At 39.8% G+C, this 17,823-nt stretch overlaps 2 protein-coding genes across 4 annotated transcripts in view; both read left to right on the forward strand.

Annotated features, from left to right (window-relative positions):
* Positions 1-12,254, forward strand: part of brd4 (bromodomain containing 4) — a 35,033-nt gene extending 22,779 nt beyond the window's left edge. For both annotated transcript variants that reach the window (XM_067476940.1, XM_067476939.1), the window contains exons 3-19: positions 1,584-1,721; positions 1,805-1,940; positions 2,027-2,367; positions 2,531-2,914; positions 3,171-3,299; positions 3,903-4,133; positions 4,226-4,452; positions 4,821-5,152; positions 5,310-5,405; positions 5,483-5,857; positions 6,466-7,371; positions 7,454-7,560; positions 7,641-7,791; positions 7,891-8,021; positions 8,164-8,369; positions 9,341-9,635; positions 9,795-12,254. In XM_067476940.1, coding sequence (XP_067333041.1) covers positions 1,584-1,721; positions 1,805-1,940; positions 2,027-2,367; positions 2,531-2,914; positions 3,171-3,299; positions 3,903-4,133; positions 4,226-4,452; positions 4,821-5,152; positions 5,310-5,405; positions 5,483-5,857; positions 6,466-7,371; positions 7,454-7,560; positions 7,641-7,791; positions 7,891-8,021; positions 8,164-8,369; positions 9,341-9,635; positions 9,795-9,863 — 4,254 coding nt within the window. In that variant the 3' untranslated portion in view covers positions 9,864-12,254. The remainder of the gene's footprint in view (positions 1-1,583; positions 1,722-1,804; positions 1,941-2,026; positions 2,368-2,530; positions 2,915-3,170; positions 3,300-3,902; positions 4,134-4,225; positions 4,453-4,820; positions 5,153-5,309; positions 5,406-5,482; positions 5,858-6,465; positions 7,372-7,453; positions 7,561-7,640; positions 7,792-7,890; positions 8,022-8,163; positions 8,370-9,340; positions 9,636-9,794) is intronic.
* A 1,215-nt stretch (positions 12,255-13,469) lies between these two features.
* Positions 13,470-17,801, forward strand: lpar2a (lysophosphatidic acid receptor 2a). 2 transcript variants are annotated; one of them, XM_067476951.1, is made up of 5 exons: positions 13,470-13,616; positions 14,910-15,037; positions 15,748-16,500; positions 16,934-17,196; positions 17,588-17,801. In XM_067476951.1, exons 3-5 carry the CDS (start codon positions 15,756-15,758, stop codon positions 17,675-17,677), a joined length of 1,098 nt encoding a protein of 365 aa, XP_067333052.1. In that variant the 5' UTR covers positions 13,470-13,616; positions 14,910-15,037; positions 15,748-15,755; the 3' UTR covers positions 17,678-17,801. The 2 variants fall into 2 exon arrangements, with proteins under 2 accessions (XP_067333052.1, XP_067333051.1); XM_067476950.1 differs by lacking the exon at positions 13,470-13,616 and having other exon boundaries at positions 14,721-15,037.
* The last annotated feature ends 22 nt before the right edge of the window (positions 17,802-17,823 follow it).

Below are 17,823 nucleotides of genomic sequence, written 5' to 3' on the forward strand. Positions count from 1 at the left end.
ACTTCCTTTTCTCTGTTCAGAATAAGTTAAATGGAACACAAGGAGGAGCTGTGCAACAAAAAAGTAATGCCTACCCAATAGTTGCAAATTAGGCTCTGAATACTTCCAAAACAACTTGCTCTGTACTGTCCCTGAATGCATCAACAGTGCACCATCATGTAGTATTGATTGCTAAGTGGCTTATTTATGGAGACGTGTTGTTAAATTGTTTTGATGTAATGCCTATGCACAAAACATGACCATTTTATTTATTTTTTAAATTCTTATTTCATTGTCTTTACTGCTTCGGTCACAGCCAGCATGCATGCAGCCATCTCCAGAAAAAATGGTGACAGCTGATGTTCCTGTCTTATTTCCATAGAACTTCTGGTTCTACTGTTTGAGTGACAAAAATCAAGATTTTTCGAACGAAACTTCTAATATATAAATTTATTTGATAGCTCAGCTGTGATTCCAGTATAAGAATCTTGTTTTATCTCTGAGATATGGATTATGATCTTGGCCTACTTTCCTGCTTCTGGATCAGGATGGGTTGCCATTATTGATTAATCTAAAACTTTGTGAGTTGTACAAGCAAATGTCCTGTTTTGCATATGAACCCCGGACAATGTTAGGAGAATTCAGCCTTAGACATTATCTGCAGTGGCTTTTCAGACATGTAGCTTATAGCAGTAGATCTCCCGAGTGGGAATTTGAAATTTGAAATCTGCTTGATTTCTGTGCACGATCTGCGTGCAAAGGAGGCACAATTTGATAGAAACTGTTTTTATTTACATCACATTGGAGCCATGCATCTAATGTAAAATGGTTCAATCAGTAGACTACAACAACAATCGCTTTTAATGCTCCTGACTATTCAGGACAGACTGAATGCACAAGGTCAAGAACATAATACAGAAATTGCCCTAGGGCCCTCGAAGGATAAAGTCCGGATAATGTCGGCAGCATTTTAGTCGGACATTTGCGTTAAAAAGTCAGGTTAATGTCAGAATTCCAGTGCATGTCAGAAAGGGGCCATGGTATCAATTTGTGGACTCAAGCTCAACAGAAAGCAGATCAGCAAGACAACAGTCCGGAATACTCAGGTTGTTGTAATTATTTAGAATCGTCCTGACCATGATGTGGAATGCTGTGGAAGGACCCAAAATTCATGCAAGGAAATAACACCACTCAGTTAATACTGTTCTCTGAATAGAAATGGGCTTATATCTCAAAGCTCATGTGAAGACTTAAACATTTAGTTGACGTTACTGCTGCAAAAGGGGGTTACACCACTTGTTAAAGTCAGAGGTTCACATTCTTTTGCCATCATGTTGTAGGTTACATTTGTACAGAAATAAAGACAATTTACTAACTTTAAAGCACCACAGAATTTGGAGTGTGTTTTTTTTTTTTGTTTTGTTTTTTTTGTTCTTGTTGTTTTTTGCCAACATAAAAGTTTACTTTGCTAGAAATGTTAAAAGATGCATGGATTTTGAACATAATTTTGTTCAAATTCAGTCACAGCACCTTCATCATGCAAGAAAAGAATTTGATGTCGTGTCTTCTTGCGTTCTTACTATACTCCTATGCAACCATTTCAGGACTACTACACAATAATCCAAAATCCTATGGACATGGGAACAATCAAGAAAAGGCTTGAGAACAGTTACTACTGGAATGCCCAAGAATGTATCCAAGACTTCAACACAATGTTTACCAACTGCTACATATACAACAAGGTAACACAAGTGTACACTAAGGTTACCTTAATTGCCATTTTCTGTACTCTACCTTTGCTAAAAGTGTTTGTCTCCCCCTGTAGGGTGGAGATGACATAGTCTTAATGGCTGAAGCTCTAGAGAAGGTTTTCCTCCAAAAGGTCACAGAAATGCCTCAGGAAGAAACGGAGATTGTTGTCATGACAGGGAAAGGACGTGGCCGGGGCCGGAGAGATGCAGGTATGCGATTTACCTTTCTATATCATGTTATTTTGTTAGTACAAATTTGAGATGACTTTTATCGAAGTGTCTTGTTTCCTATCAAGGTCTGAACTTGAAACCAGGGGCAATTATTGATTCTTCGTCCACAACTCCTCAAACACGTGGTCTTTCAAACCTCTCAACAGTACAGCAGACCAGAGGACCAGTGCAGGGTCCACCTTCACTACCTCCCCAGCCTTTGATACAGGCACTGCCGTCCCATATTCCCCCGCTGTTACCTAACCATGCCCCACAGCTCGGAGCTCCCTACTCCCTGGGTCAGCCAGACTGTCCTCCTCAAGTTCCCATCATGACTTCTGTGCCTACCCCTGCTCAAACCTCCCTTCCCCCAGCATCGATTCAGAGCACTGCCTCTATGGTGCAGAACTCTATCACCATGACCAAAGTGAGTGTGACTGACACATTGAAATATCCTGCGGCAGGCACTTTTTTGGTAATGCATGTGAAGTGTTGGATGTGTGATTTAAAGTTTGCAATTCAATCTCATTGCCCTTTTTCTTGTGTTGTTGTCCCATTTTTCTGCTTTCTTTATGTTAACTTTTATGTAGCAAAGAAAGAGCCAGAAAAGAAAAGCAGACACTACAACGCCTACAACAAACGATCAACTGAGTGAGTCTTCACCAGCAGACTCCAAATCTGGGAAGACTTTGCCAAGACGAGAGAGTGGCAGACCTACTAAACTTATTAAGAAGGATGCCCCAGACTCTCAGCATCACATAGGAATGGGGATCGGACTTGGTGGACCAAGCGGAGGTCATAGCCCCAAACCACAGGATCAACTGGGATATTGTGCTAGTCTGGTCAGGGATATGTTGTCCAAGAAGCATGCTGCTTACGCCTGGCCATTCTACAAACCTGTTGATGTGGATGCACTGGGTCTACATGATTACCATGATATTATTAAACACCCCATGGACCTCAGCACCATTAAGGTTTTTGTCCTTTTGTTATTTCATTTATTTTTAATTTGTTAACATACGTAACAGCCAACAGCAACTTCATAATCCCGGAAATATAATGCTCCTCATGCATGCAAGTAAATAAATAAATTCATAAAATAAATAAATACAATACAAATAGAACAATATTAAATATGCACCATTATGGTTTGATGGTGTCATCCATTAAGGGTACCATAACCTTTTACAGACATGACTTGTTTTTAATTAGTATGTTTGTGTTTAATAGGTAAAGCTGGAGAACAAGCAATATCGGGAACCCCAGGAGTTTGCCGCTGATGTGCGATTAATGTTTTCCAACTGCTACAAGTATAATCCACCAGATCATGAGGTGGTGGCTATGGCGCGCAAATTACAGGTAAATGTAGTCCAACATACAAGCAGTGTTTCTTTGGTATAATTGAAGAGGGACACTTAACCTGTACAGTGTGTTATTGATCTTAAAGCATCAACTTTAAGAGATGATTGCCCAATTGCAGAGATTTATTTTGCATTTGAAAGAAAACCAGGGTGCTCAATTAGACATTAAGCTGACATGTTCAGATGCTATCAGATTTATAGAGGCAATGCATGTCTGAATAGAGCTAAATATTCATGCCAATATGCTGCATTATCGCCTAACTGAATCTACTGGTAACCTTAAAGGATTCAGGTGTTACAGCATCAGTTTTATGAGCTGTACTACAGCACCATGAATTGATCTCATTCTTCCCATTTAACATTGGTTTTTCAAATCATATTTATTCAAAATACTTCATATCACCCTTGAGCAATTAAAGACAGCAAATCTGCAAATACACAGTTATCTCATCTGCATATGTAAGAAACAAAAAAAGATGTTATAGGCAATTTAAAACGATTTGAAATGCAACTCTAAACACAGATGGTCTGTATTTGGACCAAAAAATCCAGCACTGAAAAGACTTATAATATGCTTTTTATTATTTTATTTTTCAAATAGGACGTCTTTGAGATGCGCTTTGCTAAGATGCCAGATGAACCTGAGAGCAAGCCTCTGGTTTCCGCCCCAGCTCCTCCTCTTCACCATCCTGCCCCTGTTAAACCCCAGCCTCCTTTGGCCCATGTCGCCTCATCTTCAGACAGCTCCAGTGACTCTTCCTCTGAGTCGGAGTCTTCCACAGATGACTCTGAAGAAGAGAGAGCCCAAAGGTTGGCAGAACTCCAGGAGCAGGTCAGTGGCCAGACATGGCTCAAATTGGTGCCAGATTTGTTGTCCATACTCTGTTACCCTTTGTGGAAAACTGGTTTCTTTTCCTGATATAGTTAAAGGCTGTCCACGAGCAGCTGGCTGCCCTGTCCCAACCACAAACCAGCAAACCAAAGAGAAAAGAGAAGGAAAAGAAAGAGAAGAAAAAAGATAAGCATAAGAAAAAAGGAAGCATGCCTGGCCTTGTAGATGATATGCAGGATGCAACACCTGTTTCTCAGCTTTCAAAAAAGACCAAGACCAGTAACAACAACAAAGACATTGTTAACAAGAAAAAAAACAGGTGGGTTTTGAACTTTTTCCATTGTTTTTTTTTTTCTTCTTGATATTTTATTGTTTTTCTTTAGCTATCAGTGGCATTGCATAATTCAGTATTACTCTTTCTCAATTTAGTATCCCTCTTCCTATGTTTTTAATTATTCTTTTAATTTATAAATCAGGGTGAGAATACATAACGGGCCTCTGTCACTTGATAACATGTTATACACAGGTGTCGTCTTGTAAATATGTACCCCCCTGTGTATGATTTCAAGATGATGATGGGTATCTTTGAGCTGACACATTGTCATTTGTATGTCACTAATTAATTTCAAGTCTTGCAACACAGTTGTTTTATTTAGTCAGCTTTTATTTGTTTCTTTGCCTCTGCAGTAAAAAGGAGGGGATGAAGAACAATCATCCCTCCAACCTGCAGCCGATTCCCAGCCTGGAAGATGAGCTGGTTGTAGCTGGGTCATCAGCTATAGGGGAAAAATGTAAGCCTATGACTTATGAGGAGAAGAGGCAGCTAAGTTTGGACATCAACAAGCTTCCTGGTGATAAACTTGGCCGTGTAGTGCATATTATCCAGTCCAGAGAGCCCTCACTCAAAAACTCTAACCCCGATGAGATTGAGATTGACTTTGAAACTCTAAAGCCCTCCACACTGCGTGAACTAGAAAGATATGTGTCTTCCTGCCTTCGCAAGAAGAAAAAGGTTCCAGGTAAACTGCTTTAAGAAATAAGTAAAGGGGACTGGTCATTACCTTCACGTAATTCTATAGTTTATCTAAAAGTGCAGAATTACTACAATATTTGTTGTTAGTCATTTTGTATTTTGTGTTTAATTGTGGAAATCCATGGACACATGTTGTTTTGCAGTTGAGAAGGCTGTAGAGTCCATGGCCAGCTCCAAAAAGACTGGCTCGTCATCTGAGAGCAGTGGCTCCAGCTCAGATAGTGAAGCTGAAGGCCCAGGTAAATTATCACTAAAAAAAATGCAAGTCATCAAAAACACACAGATAAGTGATTAATTCTTATTTCACTTTTTTCAGGAATAATAAAACATCAGAAGAAGAAGGGCCAATCTGTAAAGGAAGGAAAGAAGATGCATCCTCACATTCAGAGTGGCCCTGGACATGCTGGGCTTCAACCCCAGCCTGTAGGCCTTCAGTCCACCAGTCAGATAAAGCAGCAGCAGCAGCCATCTCCTGTGGGTTTTATGGCCCCGGCTGTAGCTGCTCTGGAGTCTTCACAGTTACTGGAGACTGGCTTTGATACCCTGCCTCCATTCGGCCAGCCTCTCATGCATCTTTCCCACCATCCAGGCAACTCCTCCTCACCTCCACACATCAGTGCTCAGTCTGCAGGGCCAGTCTCTCCTGAGACCCACCCCTTCCTTAACCAGCATCCCATCCTCCCATCTCCCGGTAAGATTGTATGAAAACTACAACACTTTTAACAGATCAGATCAGACTTTTTGTACCAGTGGAAAACTGGCATTTTCTTTGTCTGCACAAAATACAATGGTACATTTTTGTTTTTATTAAATCTACGCTAAAAAAAAAAAAAAGCCATGCTTTTCATCTGGTTTCATACTTTGCAACTAGTAGAACAATCCCACCTCATGTCTAGAATGAAGTAAAGGTTTATTTCATGCATCATAAAACTAAAACTGCAGGATCAACTGGGAAATTGTGCTAGTCCAGTCAGAGAGATGTTGTCCTAAAATGAATAGGACTGGTGTTTGCAGCATAGCCATTTACGTTATTTTCTTTTTACCTTGTCATTTACTGTTGTTCAAAATATATGTAAAAAATGCACGGATGTCTCCTTCGGTAGTATCTGTAATACACCATTTGCCTTTACACATTGCCAGATGAGACATTAGGATTCACCTGGGAGGCATTGTCCTTAAATTGCACCTTATACTAATTCGTATAAATTATTCATTAGGAACATTTTGTGAGTAAATCCAGATAAAAATGTATTAATGTATTTTGATGTTTCTTCTTTACTTGAAATATTGCAACCTTAGCCTTGCACAGTTCTATGCCTCAGCAGCCTTCTCGACCCAGTCACAAGGCAGCACCTCTTCATCCCAAGCCCCCTCAGCAGCAACCTGTACCTCCTCAGCCACAGCCAACAATGCTGCAGCAGCAACAGCTGCAGCAGCAGCAGCAACAACAACAACAACAACAACAACAACAACAACAACAACAACAACATCAACAACAACAACATCAACAGCAGCAGCCGCAGCAGCAGCAGCAGCTCCAGCTCCAGTCCCAGTCAGGAGTGCCACCACAGCACCAGCTCTCCTCTCAGATCCTCCACCCTCCTCAGCCTCTGCACCAACGTCCCATATCCCCCCCAACGCTCACACCCCAGGGTTTGCTGTCTTCTCAGCCACCCCAGATGCTGTTGGAAGATGACGAAGAATCAGGGTCAACAACGCCTTTGAAACAAGTACATTTGTATCTACAGCAGTTCCAGCAAGCACGTCAGCCCCAGCAAACCATGCAGGCACTCCAGGCGCAGGCTCGTCAGCAACAGCAGCAACAGCAACAGCAACACCAAACAGGACAGACCTCTCTTCTGCAGTCTGCCCCAGGACAATCTCAAATCTCTTCTCAGACAGTGTTGCCTCCTCCCCAGCTCTCTGTTCAGTCCCAGCCTCAGCAATCACTTCAGTCCCCACCCCAACAGATACCCCTACACCAGGCCCGTCACATGACACATACACAGCCGCAACAACAACAGGCACAGCAACACACACAACAGCAGCAACTGAACTACCAGCAGGCTGCTGGGATAGCTGGTCAGTCCCAGGTATCACAACACAAGGTTCCTATGCCTACCAACAAAGCACAGCAGATTATCCCGCAGCAACAGCAAGAGCAGCCCTCCCCTAGGCCAACCAAGGCTGACCCTTATAACACAGGTGAGTTTGACAATATGAGACAAAAATATGTTACGTTATAGAAGAAACAACTGTTTTGACACCAATCCCCTTCTATTGACAGGTCACTTGCGGGACAATCCATCCCCTCTCATGATGCATTCTCCACAACTTCCCCAGTATCCACCTGTGTCCCACCAGTCTCCACCTCATAACATGCAGCCCAAAAAGGTAAGGTATCTGCACTAGTTGCAGGCACTTTTTTGTGTGATCAGTACAGGACTGTTTTATCTTGTTTTTCTTGCATATAGCAGAGGGCCCCTGGGAGCCAAGGTGGGTTAAAGGAAGAGAAACTTCCTCCATCACCAGTGATGAGAGGAGAGCCTTTTAACCCTGCAATGCGACCAGACTATCACAAACCTCCTGAAAGCAAGTCTTCTCAGTCAAGTCACAGCCAGCAGAGTGAGTACGAAGAATTCATGGATGTCTGTAGTTACACCATGTAGGAAGTTAAGAAGTTAATGGTGTGTGTGTGTGTGTGTGTGTGTGTGGGTTAAAAAGATGTGAAGTCCACAGACAGCTCACGACCTATCATCCGCTCCTCTGAGCCCAGTGGACAACTGTCCTCTCTGCAAGACAAGGATAAGTTTAAGCAGGAGTCCAAGGTGCCCATTGGTCCCAAAAAGGTACAGGTGAGTGTCATATTTTAAAATTACTACAATCAGCTCTTTCATATGTTTGTGTTTCAACATTCTGCATACTAAATCTACAGCTAGTTAAATGTTGGACCTTTTAATGGAGTCCCCCTTTCCTTATGCATGTGTGTTTTCTCAGGATGTGAAACTAAAGAATATGGGCTCATGGGCAAGTCTGGCCCAGAAGTCCACATCTACGCCCTTATCTGCAGTAAAATCATCAAGTGATAGTTTTGAACAGTTCCGTCGTGCTGCCCGCGAGAAAGAGGAAAGGGAGAAGGCCCTAAAGGCCCAAGCTGAGCAGGCGGAAAAAGACAGACTACGCAGAGAACAGGACAAATTACGGTAAAGTTGTGTAGAAGACTTGGAGACCAATGTCTGCAATGTTGACCTTAGAGTGACAGGTTTTTGTGGCTCTTTATCGAGTTCATATAAGTAAAGATTGAGCACAGCTGTCTAAAAAAAAAAAATTAAAAGTTGTGTTGTTGATGTAGGAATTATCAGTAATGTTAAAGCAATATACATAAGTTAATAAACGATACTAAAAATAATTTACAAAGAGAAGCTGTTTTAGAAGCTGGTTTTAGAAAATGAAGCCTTTCACCACTGTACGTTTCACCAGTTTTTCATACTGCTCTGCATTGTACTGTCACATCATCTAAAACAGTAAAACCACAGACTTGTTAGATAAAACAAAACTTTTCATTAAACGACAGTGAGACGCCTGCATACAAACTTTAGCTCACTGCTCATTAGATCTTTTGCTTCTAACATCCCATGTTTACAAATCAATTAGGTTCAGTAAAATCAAAAAACACATCCATATCTTGATGGAACACAGTGAACTTGAGGGCACCACAGAAGGTGGACTGTTTCAAAAAGCAGAAAAAGGCTTTTTTTGATCATAAAAGCATATTAATAGGACGCTACTTTGTTTTGTTTAGTGTTGTAATTTATGTTCTATGATTTTTATTATTTTTTATCCTTGCTTTTAATCTGTGTAGCACTTTGAGACTACCCACAAATGTAAAGTGCTTTATAAACAAATTCTCGTTATATTTTATATTATTATTATTAATCCTATTATGTGTGCGGATATTTATTTTTGCTGCTTGATAAATTAAAGCTTCAGAAATTATCTTGTTGTTCTGGCCTTGTAGTTTTATGTCTAGCTATTTCACCTTTCACTAGGATAGCACCACATGTAGCAAAAACATATTTCTTAGTCAGCTTTGAAACCCCTACAAGCACATGAAAAGTGTGATTCACTTGTAGAGGTACATTGGCTGACGAAACATTATGTTAATGTTTTCCAGAGGTCGAGATGAAGAGGACATTATCGAGCCTACCAGAAGGGTGCACGAGGAGCCGCGCAGGCGCCTGGAGCAGCAGCAGCAGCAGCAGCAGCAGCAGCAAATCCAAGCTCCTTCACAGCAACAGCAACAACAGCAGCAGCAGCAGCAGCAGCAACCTCAACCGGAGCCGCAGCTGAGTGCAATTCAGCAGCCTCCTCAACCCCCCACACCTCCTCAGTCCACCACACAGAACTCACTAGACCAACAGAGAGAGCTAGCTCGCCGCAGAGAGCAGGAGAGGAGGAGGCGAGAAGCGGTGAGATGATGATTATTTTACTATTTACTTTTCACTGACATTGAGATAAGCTACATCAGGTGCTCAGTTATAACAGAGTAGCAATATTATTTGCTTTTACATTTGTAGGTCTAGGAGCAGTTTTCCACAATTTGAGTAATGATTCTTTTCCCTCTCTAGATGGCAGCAACTATTGACATGAACTTCCAAAGTGACCTAATGGCTATCTTTGAGGAGAACCTGTTTTGAGGAGAAGAGCAACTGAAACGTAACTGCAAAAATAATGGAAAATAGAATATAATTAAATGATGTACACTTCCTCTAAAGTGAGTTAAGGTGACCACACACCACAGGGGAACACGGATTCTACCAAGATGTGACAGGTGTTGGGCAAATAGTAGAGTACAAATGCTGTACAGGCCCCCACAGCTCGCTTTGCCCTTGTGGACTGAACACTGAACACAAAACACATGGAGATGGTCAAATCTTTCTGGATGTGATTTCCTCAGAATTTGGCATCGCCTGCTTGGCATTGCATAACAGGGGAGAAAGGACCATTGATGGCACAGTTGCCTTTGTTAGAATTGCTTCTTCCTCTGTTTGTGTGGGTGCAAGACTAAAAACATCCCAATAAGTATGAAAATGCTCTGATAATGTACGGACAGACTGTGCAGATGACTTAAAAATCTCCCAGATGTCTGCAGTGGTGAAGAGGATCTGGTCTTCTGTTCTGTTTTGTTGTACGTGAACACGTAATGGTTTTTTGGGGGGGAGGCAACATAAATACTGTAAATCGTGTATATTTCTCAACAGAGAAGGTACAGTTTGCCTTACACCTGTTTCCTAAGCTGACCATTAAGTTAAGTGGCCTGCACACATGGTCAAACCAGTAACATTTACAAACAGGAGTAGAAGCAGTGCAGACCTTTTTTCATCATCTAGTATCTACTGTAAAAAAGTATTTTCTTATACTACAATAACTGTTTATTTTGGCTCTTTTTTTTTCTCTTTAGGTCTTTGAAAACCAACACACTCCACAATGTATGTCTATGCCAAACCACTCATTATCTTTTATGCTAAATTACTTGTCCTAAAACATGGTAGGTAGTGGAAACAAAACCTGAATATATGCATTATCATAGTTCAAGCAAGTATTTATCAAAGACAGAATCAGTTGAAGTTTTTATTCTGCCTTGTATTTTTCACTTGGCAAGAAGGGTCCAGTTGTTTCTGAGCTTTAGTTGGGGAAAATCATTTTACTACAAGTGTCGCACCATTATTTGTATTACCCTTTGAGATATTGTGGGGAATCTCATTGACCTCTTCACAACAGTCACACTACTGGATCAGTTAAGAAATGACAAGATGAGTAGCCCCTTGCTGTTCCCTTTTTGTGCACTCTAATCTTACCTAAAAGGTCCTGATCAAATGTCAACAGACAAAGTGTTTGAGGCAGGAAGGGGACAATCAGGGGAAAAGTCCAATGCTTAATACTTTTTTGTAGCTGTTTCTGAAATCTGGTTAGTAAAAATAGTTGAAGGGACCATATTAAGCTCCCAGTAAGTTTTTGCATCAGATTGTCTTCTAATTAACTGAGGGCATGTTGTTGATAATACAAAATAGACAAAAGATTACAAAAGTAAAGAAATGGAAAACATTGAAAAAACAAGTTTCATTTATATATTTGTTCTTGTTAAAATTGTGGCTGTGAGTTATAATTCTGTTCTTAGAGACATTTTTGGACCGGGGATGAGTTGAAATCTGAATGCATCTCGTCCTCCACTCGTCTCGTATGGTGTTTTTCTCCAGTGCCTGTATTGTATTGCAGTTCTCGTCGGCTTATATTACACTTGGAGGGAGGGTCAGAGAGGGGTGAGTCAAGAATAGGTTGTGTAATATTCGAACAGGGAGGGAGATTTTTGGAAAAAGTTTGTGTATAAAATAAAAAATAAAAAAAAGAACAGACAGCATTTTATATCTTACCCGTTGTCAATATTCGGGTTTTAAATTTAGTTTTAGCTGGACTTCTATGAGTGTACACACCTGACAACTACTTTCTAATTTTGTTCAATCAAATTTTAGATTGCCACATTAGCATTTAAGTCTGGTCTGTAAGTGTGACTGTAAATTTGGATGGCTGTGTGACTTTTTTTTTTTTTTTTTTTTTTTTGTTAATTCGTTTTTAACTGTGTGGTGTAGGGAGGCTTGTTCCCCGATGTAGATAAGCATCCTATTAACGAGAAGAAACTGATAAACTACTTCAGAAGAACTTGTTCCAGTGATTTTACACCTTTTTCATTTCTATGAAGTCCACCATTTATGAATATCATTTTTATTTTTAGACTGGTTTTAAAAGGTTAAAAAAAATCTTCATTCCTTTTTAGCCTTTTTCTTTTCATAGTAACTGTTGGACATAATGTGCCATGAGTTCTACAGAGAATGTGCTGACTTCTAGCTCAGCCCAGAGTTTGCTTTATTCAGGTATTTTATTTTGTGTTACGTTTGTTCTGTTTTCTTGGGGATTTTGTTTACACATTTTCCTTGATTATCATTTGGTATATGAGTGGTCTGTTGAGGTCCCCAATTAAGTCTGTTATGATCATTGAATAAACTCATCTCTTTTATAGAAAAATAAATAAATTGATGTCTCCTCTGTCTTTATATAAAAACCCCTTTTTAACTGGCATGTAGCCTTAAATTCTCGTGAGGGAGTTTTTGTCACTGTCAAACCAGTTTTTCCATGCATATACTGCAAACTTGCCAGAACATTTTTAGTTCAAATACAAGGTTGAAGACGCCTGACCATAAGTCACCCTCCAGGGATCTGACAAAACTTTATTATCAATTTATACTGTGTTTAGAGGGCTAATTGTGCATTGTCGCCACTGTTATATATATATTGGTACAGCTCATTGGCAATGTGATTTTTACAAAATAATTAACTAAAGTGAAGCAATCAGAAACAAATTAGGAAATTCCACAAAATAAAATAAAAATACGTGTTGCAATTCCACAAACGGCCTGGAATTAATGATTTGTCCACCAAGACAGACGATCGGAGGGTTTTATTTTGAAGGTAATATGCGGAAGCAGTATGGACTGACTGGAGACCTGTGTGCAAATACTTTTTTCTTTACCGACATCCAGTGGGTACAACGGGGAACTGCGACTAAAAAAAGTTATAGTCCACATAAACAAGTTATTACTGTTATGTCCGGTAATAAATATAAAAAAAATGCTAACAGTTGCATACTGGTCCTTGCCTAACTTTTCTAATTACTGCACTTTCTGTTTTACATTTGCTCTCTTAAAGCTCTAGGCCATAAAATTATCCCTTAAATCCTTCCAATAAGAAGCCCTGTACTGTAGACGGGCATATATACCGTAAATTAATTATTTAAATAATCCCTAGTAACTGTGTTTATAGTGTAGTTATTGACCGTTTTCCTGAGGAGACAAGTTTACAATTTCCGAGAAGCGTTTTTGTGGCGTAAATGGTTTTGGTCGGTTCGAGTGCGCTGTAGAATTAAAAAAAATAGTGTTCATTGGTTCTTAGTGGTCACAAATATGAACTACAGTATATTAAATCAGTCCTCAGCGTCACCAGATACGTAGCAGCAAACAGTACTTCCGGTGATCATTTAGAAACGAAAAGTCGCCAACCTTAAAGAAACAACACAAATCCTACATGTAAGATTTAAACAGTGTATTAATTAAATTAATTAATTAATTAAACAATTAGTCACGAATATAATGTATTATTCCAGGTATATGTTGTGACCACTAGGGGCAATAATTCGACGTGAAAACTGTGGCAAAAAAACGATCCGCTGTCGCGACCGTGATAAGCCGAAGGGACAGAAAAAACAAAAAAGTCAAGACCTCCCTTTACTAACAGGTTAATCCTTGTAAACAGGCCTTAAGGCCTGTATTCTTATTAAGTTAAAATCTCCGTTCAGTTTATCAGCTCCATGAGATGCCTTCAGCCATTGCCTTCATCAGGTTTGTAAGATTATCGCATGACACAGTCAAAGTTTAAGTATAAGACAAAAATGGAGATGATCGATGTCATTTGAGAACAAAATAGATCAAAGTGATTCAGATTTGATGATAACACAGTTTTACAGGATTTTGAATTTAGATAATGAGCTTAAGTTGATTCTATTCTATAAATAATACAGTATTTTAAACACACGAAGGTAACAAATCACAGGACTGAATAACAATGTGAACATTTTAATGTGTCATAACGTTTTAAATAAACCGATTATGATATTCCTGTACAGGCCTATCGCATTACAAGTAAGTTGTAAGACTGTTCATTATAACTTATTTAAACTTACCATCAGATTGGTTCAATTTGGTTACTTTATTATAAAAGTATTCAGCAGTAAAAACAAATTGTGTCATGGCAAGTTTTTGTTTTTTAATTTACATTTAAATCAGTTCGCTGGAACTACTGCGGGATATGTGTTTTGTTTTCTTCCTCAGTAAAATTTAGGTTAAAACAAAACCTAGCAAGAAAAACCAAATATGTGTACTCTTACAAACGCTTACAAATTGTTTTTACATAATAGAGCTCACTTACTTCTACAAATACCACCAACATTTGCTAGGATTGTAAGCATGTAGGCTCTCCGGTCTGACTTGGTGTCTGTGTAATGATCAGATTAAAGTGGTGTGACAGTCAAAACGATTACATTTTTGTATTTATTTATTTTATTTCTCATTAATTACTCAGTTTGTACCAATAATAATGTCGTAACTGTTATTTGTGATAATCACAGCGATATTTGTCCTGCATATTGTATTTAACATACTATATTCAAACGTGGTAATGCATTACCAAGCTGCGGCCAGTCGGGGGCGGTGTTTCCTCGATACTCATCGCCCAGGCCTGTGTGACACTTCCGGGCAAACGTATTTAAAATAAACCGAAAAACACTAATATCCATAGCTGACAGTCGGAAACTAACACCCTCGTAGCCACGCATAATTAATAGATTCAAAAATAATAAGTATGACTAAACATCGGTTGTAGCCACTCAAAAGGAGAAGTTAAACTCTTCCTACAACTCTTTGTTGCCTTCAGGTGCTCCTCCCAATTTTTTGCTTGTTTTTTTTTTTGTGTTGTTGTTTTTTTGTTTTGTTTTTAATGCTACCTGACAAACATCACGAGTTTGGTGGTCTCCAAAACAACAAGTAATTTTTTAGGCACAAACAGACAAAACCTGACTGTTTGTATATTTTTTCCGGGCTTTTCATGCTGCGCTGCTACCTGTGTGTTGGCTGCAGCTGATCGGTTGGACAAACGAGAGTGAGACCGCATGGAAGTGAGAGCAGCTCGTGGACTTTGTGTTTAAATAAATGGCAGCTTGGACTTTCGTATCGGGCCTGACTGAAGCGTACAGACTCTAAAAACGGTATGTTATAAGGTGTAAAATGTTTCTTTTGTATAAAACTAATAAACATGTCTGTGAGTTTTGATTTTTCTTTGACTGATGAAAAATACTCAGTTATCAGTTGCGTACAAATTCCTGCAAGTTGCACCTCGGATTATTACACAATCTTAAAATATTCTGTCGGTCTTGTAACTTGTTTCCAAATGTCTTTCGAGCAAGTTTAGCAATGTAGTACTATTTTAATTGTTACTTTTGGAATTGGCGCTATTTGAATTTTTGTAACTGATTAAGCTACTGATTTGGATATTATGAAAGAGATTTCATAGAAAACTTTTCAAATTAACTGGTGGGCGATTTACCTAACATCTGTCACCTACACAAAAGCTGTGTGTGTGTGTATATGTGTTTGCTACCCATATTTAATTGAGGTTTAACTGTCCAGGAATCAAACTGACAACCACTGTGCTGGACGGAACTCGTTATATGTAGACAGCAAACGTCATAATCCACAACATCCACAGTTAAATGTATTTTGTTTACAGCTAAAATGACAGTCTGAGAATGACATATTCCTATTTTTAAGTTGTAGCATTCAGTTTGTAAAGGCATCATTTTTGAGAGAGGTTTTTTTTTTAAGGTGTGTCTTGGTTCTCTTGCATGGTGAATTTTGAATAGAAAACTTTATGTTTCAGTATTGAACAGTATCACAACTATCTGTTTTATGTTTGCAGTAACTGCAATGGAAAACAGTGTGTCGAATACCTGCTACTACAACCACAATGTCACCTTTTTCTACAACTGGGTGGGTAAAAAGATCAGTGAGGCATGGACGACGCGGGACTTTGTGGTAATTGGACTGGGCTTAACTGTGTCTGTCATTGTAGTCCTGGCCAACCTGATGGTGATGGTGGCCATCTTCATAAACCGCCGCTTCCATTTTCCCATCTATTATCTCCTGGGCAACATGGCTGCGGCAGACCTGTTTGCAGGTATTTCCTATATCAACTTGATGTTGAACACAGGCCCCTGGACCCCATTACTCACTAAGGAACAGTGGTACATTCGAGGGGCTCTGATTGACATCAGCCTGACAGCCTCTGTGGCCAACCTGCTTGCTGTCGCCTTGGAGCGGCACCAGACCATATTTACCATGCAGCTGCACAGCAAGATGACCAAGCGACGGGTGGTGTTGCTGATAGTTGGCATCTGGGGTGTGAGCATCATCATGGGTCTGGTTCCCTCTACGTTTTGGAACTGCGAATGTGATCTGAACGACTGCTCCACTGTTGCTCCCCTCTACAGCCGTCGCTTCCTCATTTTTTGGGCAGTTCTCAACCTGCTTACCTTCTTCATCATGATGTCTATGTACACTCGTATCTTTATCTATGTGAGATATCAGAGCCAGCGCGCCTCCCAGCACGCCTCAGAGATGTGGCACAACGAGGCTGTTGTCAATCTGATGAAAATTATCTCCATGGTTCTGGGTGAGAGAATGTTTGTAGTCATGAAGTGCTAGGTCAGAGGTTGGTCAGAAGTTTAGTTTTTTAAGCAACTACAACAAAAACAGACCAGCTGACTCAGCCTGAAACACATCTACAAACTTGATATGTTTGAAGGCTTTGTTTCCTTCGGTGTTGCACAAACCAGTTTTTCAGAGTTAGTCTTCATTTTTCAGACCTCGTCTGTTTATTGCAAGCGTTTATGGGTCAGAGGTTGTGAGGAATTTGCACTGAGGTGAAATGAAAGTTTGTGATTGCTCAGATGACTCACCTTTTAGTATGAAACGATCAGGGTGCAGCTTTTATCTAACAGAACTACACCTTGAAACTGGTGTCTTATTACATTACTGCTTTTGTGGAAGATTTCTCTTAATAGTTTTTGTTTTTTTTCCTTCTTTAACAACCCACATCTCTGCAGGTGCTTTTGTTATCTGCTGGACCCCCGGACTTGTGATTCTCTTATTGGATGGGCTGCTGGGTAAAGCTAGCCGCGCCAACGATTACGAAAAGTTTTGTTTGGTGATAGCAGAGTGCAACTCTCTGGTCAATCCTATCATCTATTCTCTACGGGATCATGAGATGCGGAGGACGTTCAAGCACATCCTGTGCTGTCTGTGTCAGAGAGGTGCTGATCAGCGGAGGGAGTCTCCATCTGTTGAGATTGACTCGCCCTTGCCAGAGGTACCTTCTACTATATTACAGCTAGATTTGATAAAGGACTTAGCAGTGCACAATATAACTACTAAAACTAAATTACACTAAAACCAGCAACAAAAATTTGAATCAGGATTCGTAGGCCTTACAATAAATTCTTAAACTCTCACCTGAGGGTTTTTTACATTGCCTCTCAATGAGTCATCTAGGTTTTCATCTACTACGCGTTTATTAGAAATCTAAAGTTTGAGATCGCAGTCAGCAGGAACTAGCAGGTTCCTAATCTTGTTTTATTTAGGTAATCAGTTTAAATACTGTTTGTTTGTTTTTTTGTCACCATTTTAAAACGGGTCTAGAAACTGTCTAGACAGAAATTCAAATAGTTTTGTCTAAGTTTTGTAAAATGTTTTGTTTACAGGACAGTCAGAGAAAATACGAAGCTCAGGCCTTGTGTTTGTCTGCCGACCCCAACAACATAGAAGACAGTTGGACAAAGCCAGGGGTATGATGCTTGTCAACTTTATGGCCATCTAACCAGGACACTTGTTTTTTTTTCCTGCTCAGCATTAGTCTACCTCTTCTATATTTAATTTGAAATGTATGTGATATAACTATTAAAACGCTGATGTTCATCGATGTTTGACGATATGGTTA

The sequence above is a fragment of the Channa argus genome, chromosome 15, assembly GCF_033026475.1.
Source record: "Channa argus isolate prfri chromosome 15, Channa argus male v1.0, whole genome shotgun sequence".
Lineage (NCBI taxonomy): Eukaryota > Metazoa > Chordata > Actinopteri > Anabantiformes > Channidae > Channa > Channa argus.

Coding starts and splice junctions, on each gene's coding strand:
- lpar2a (XM_067476951.1), top strand. CDS start 15,756: ATGGAAAACAGTGTGTCGAATACCTGCTACTACAACCACAATGTCACC. Junction 16,501..16,933: donor AATTATCTCCATGGTTCTGG/GTGAGAGAATGT, acceptor ACATCTCTGCAG/GTGCTTTTGTTATCTGCTGG. Junction 17,197..17,587: donor TTGACTCGCCCTTGCCAGAG/GTACCTTCTACT, acceptor TTTTGTTTACAG/GACAGTCAGAGAAAATACGA.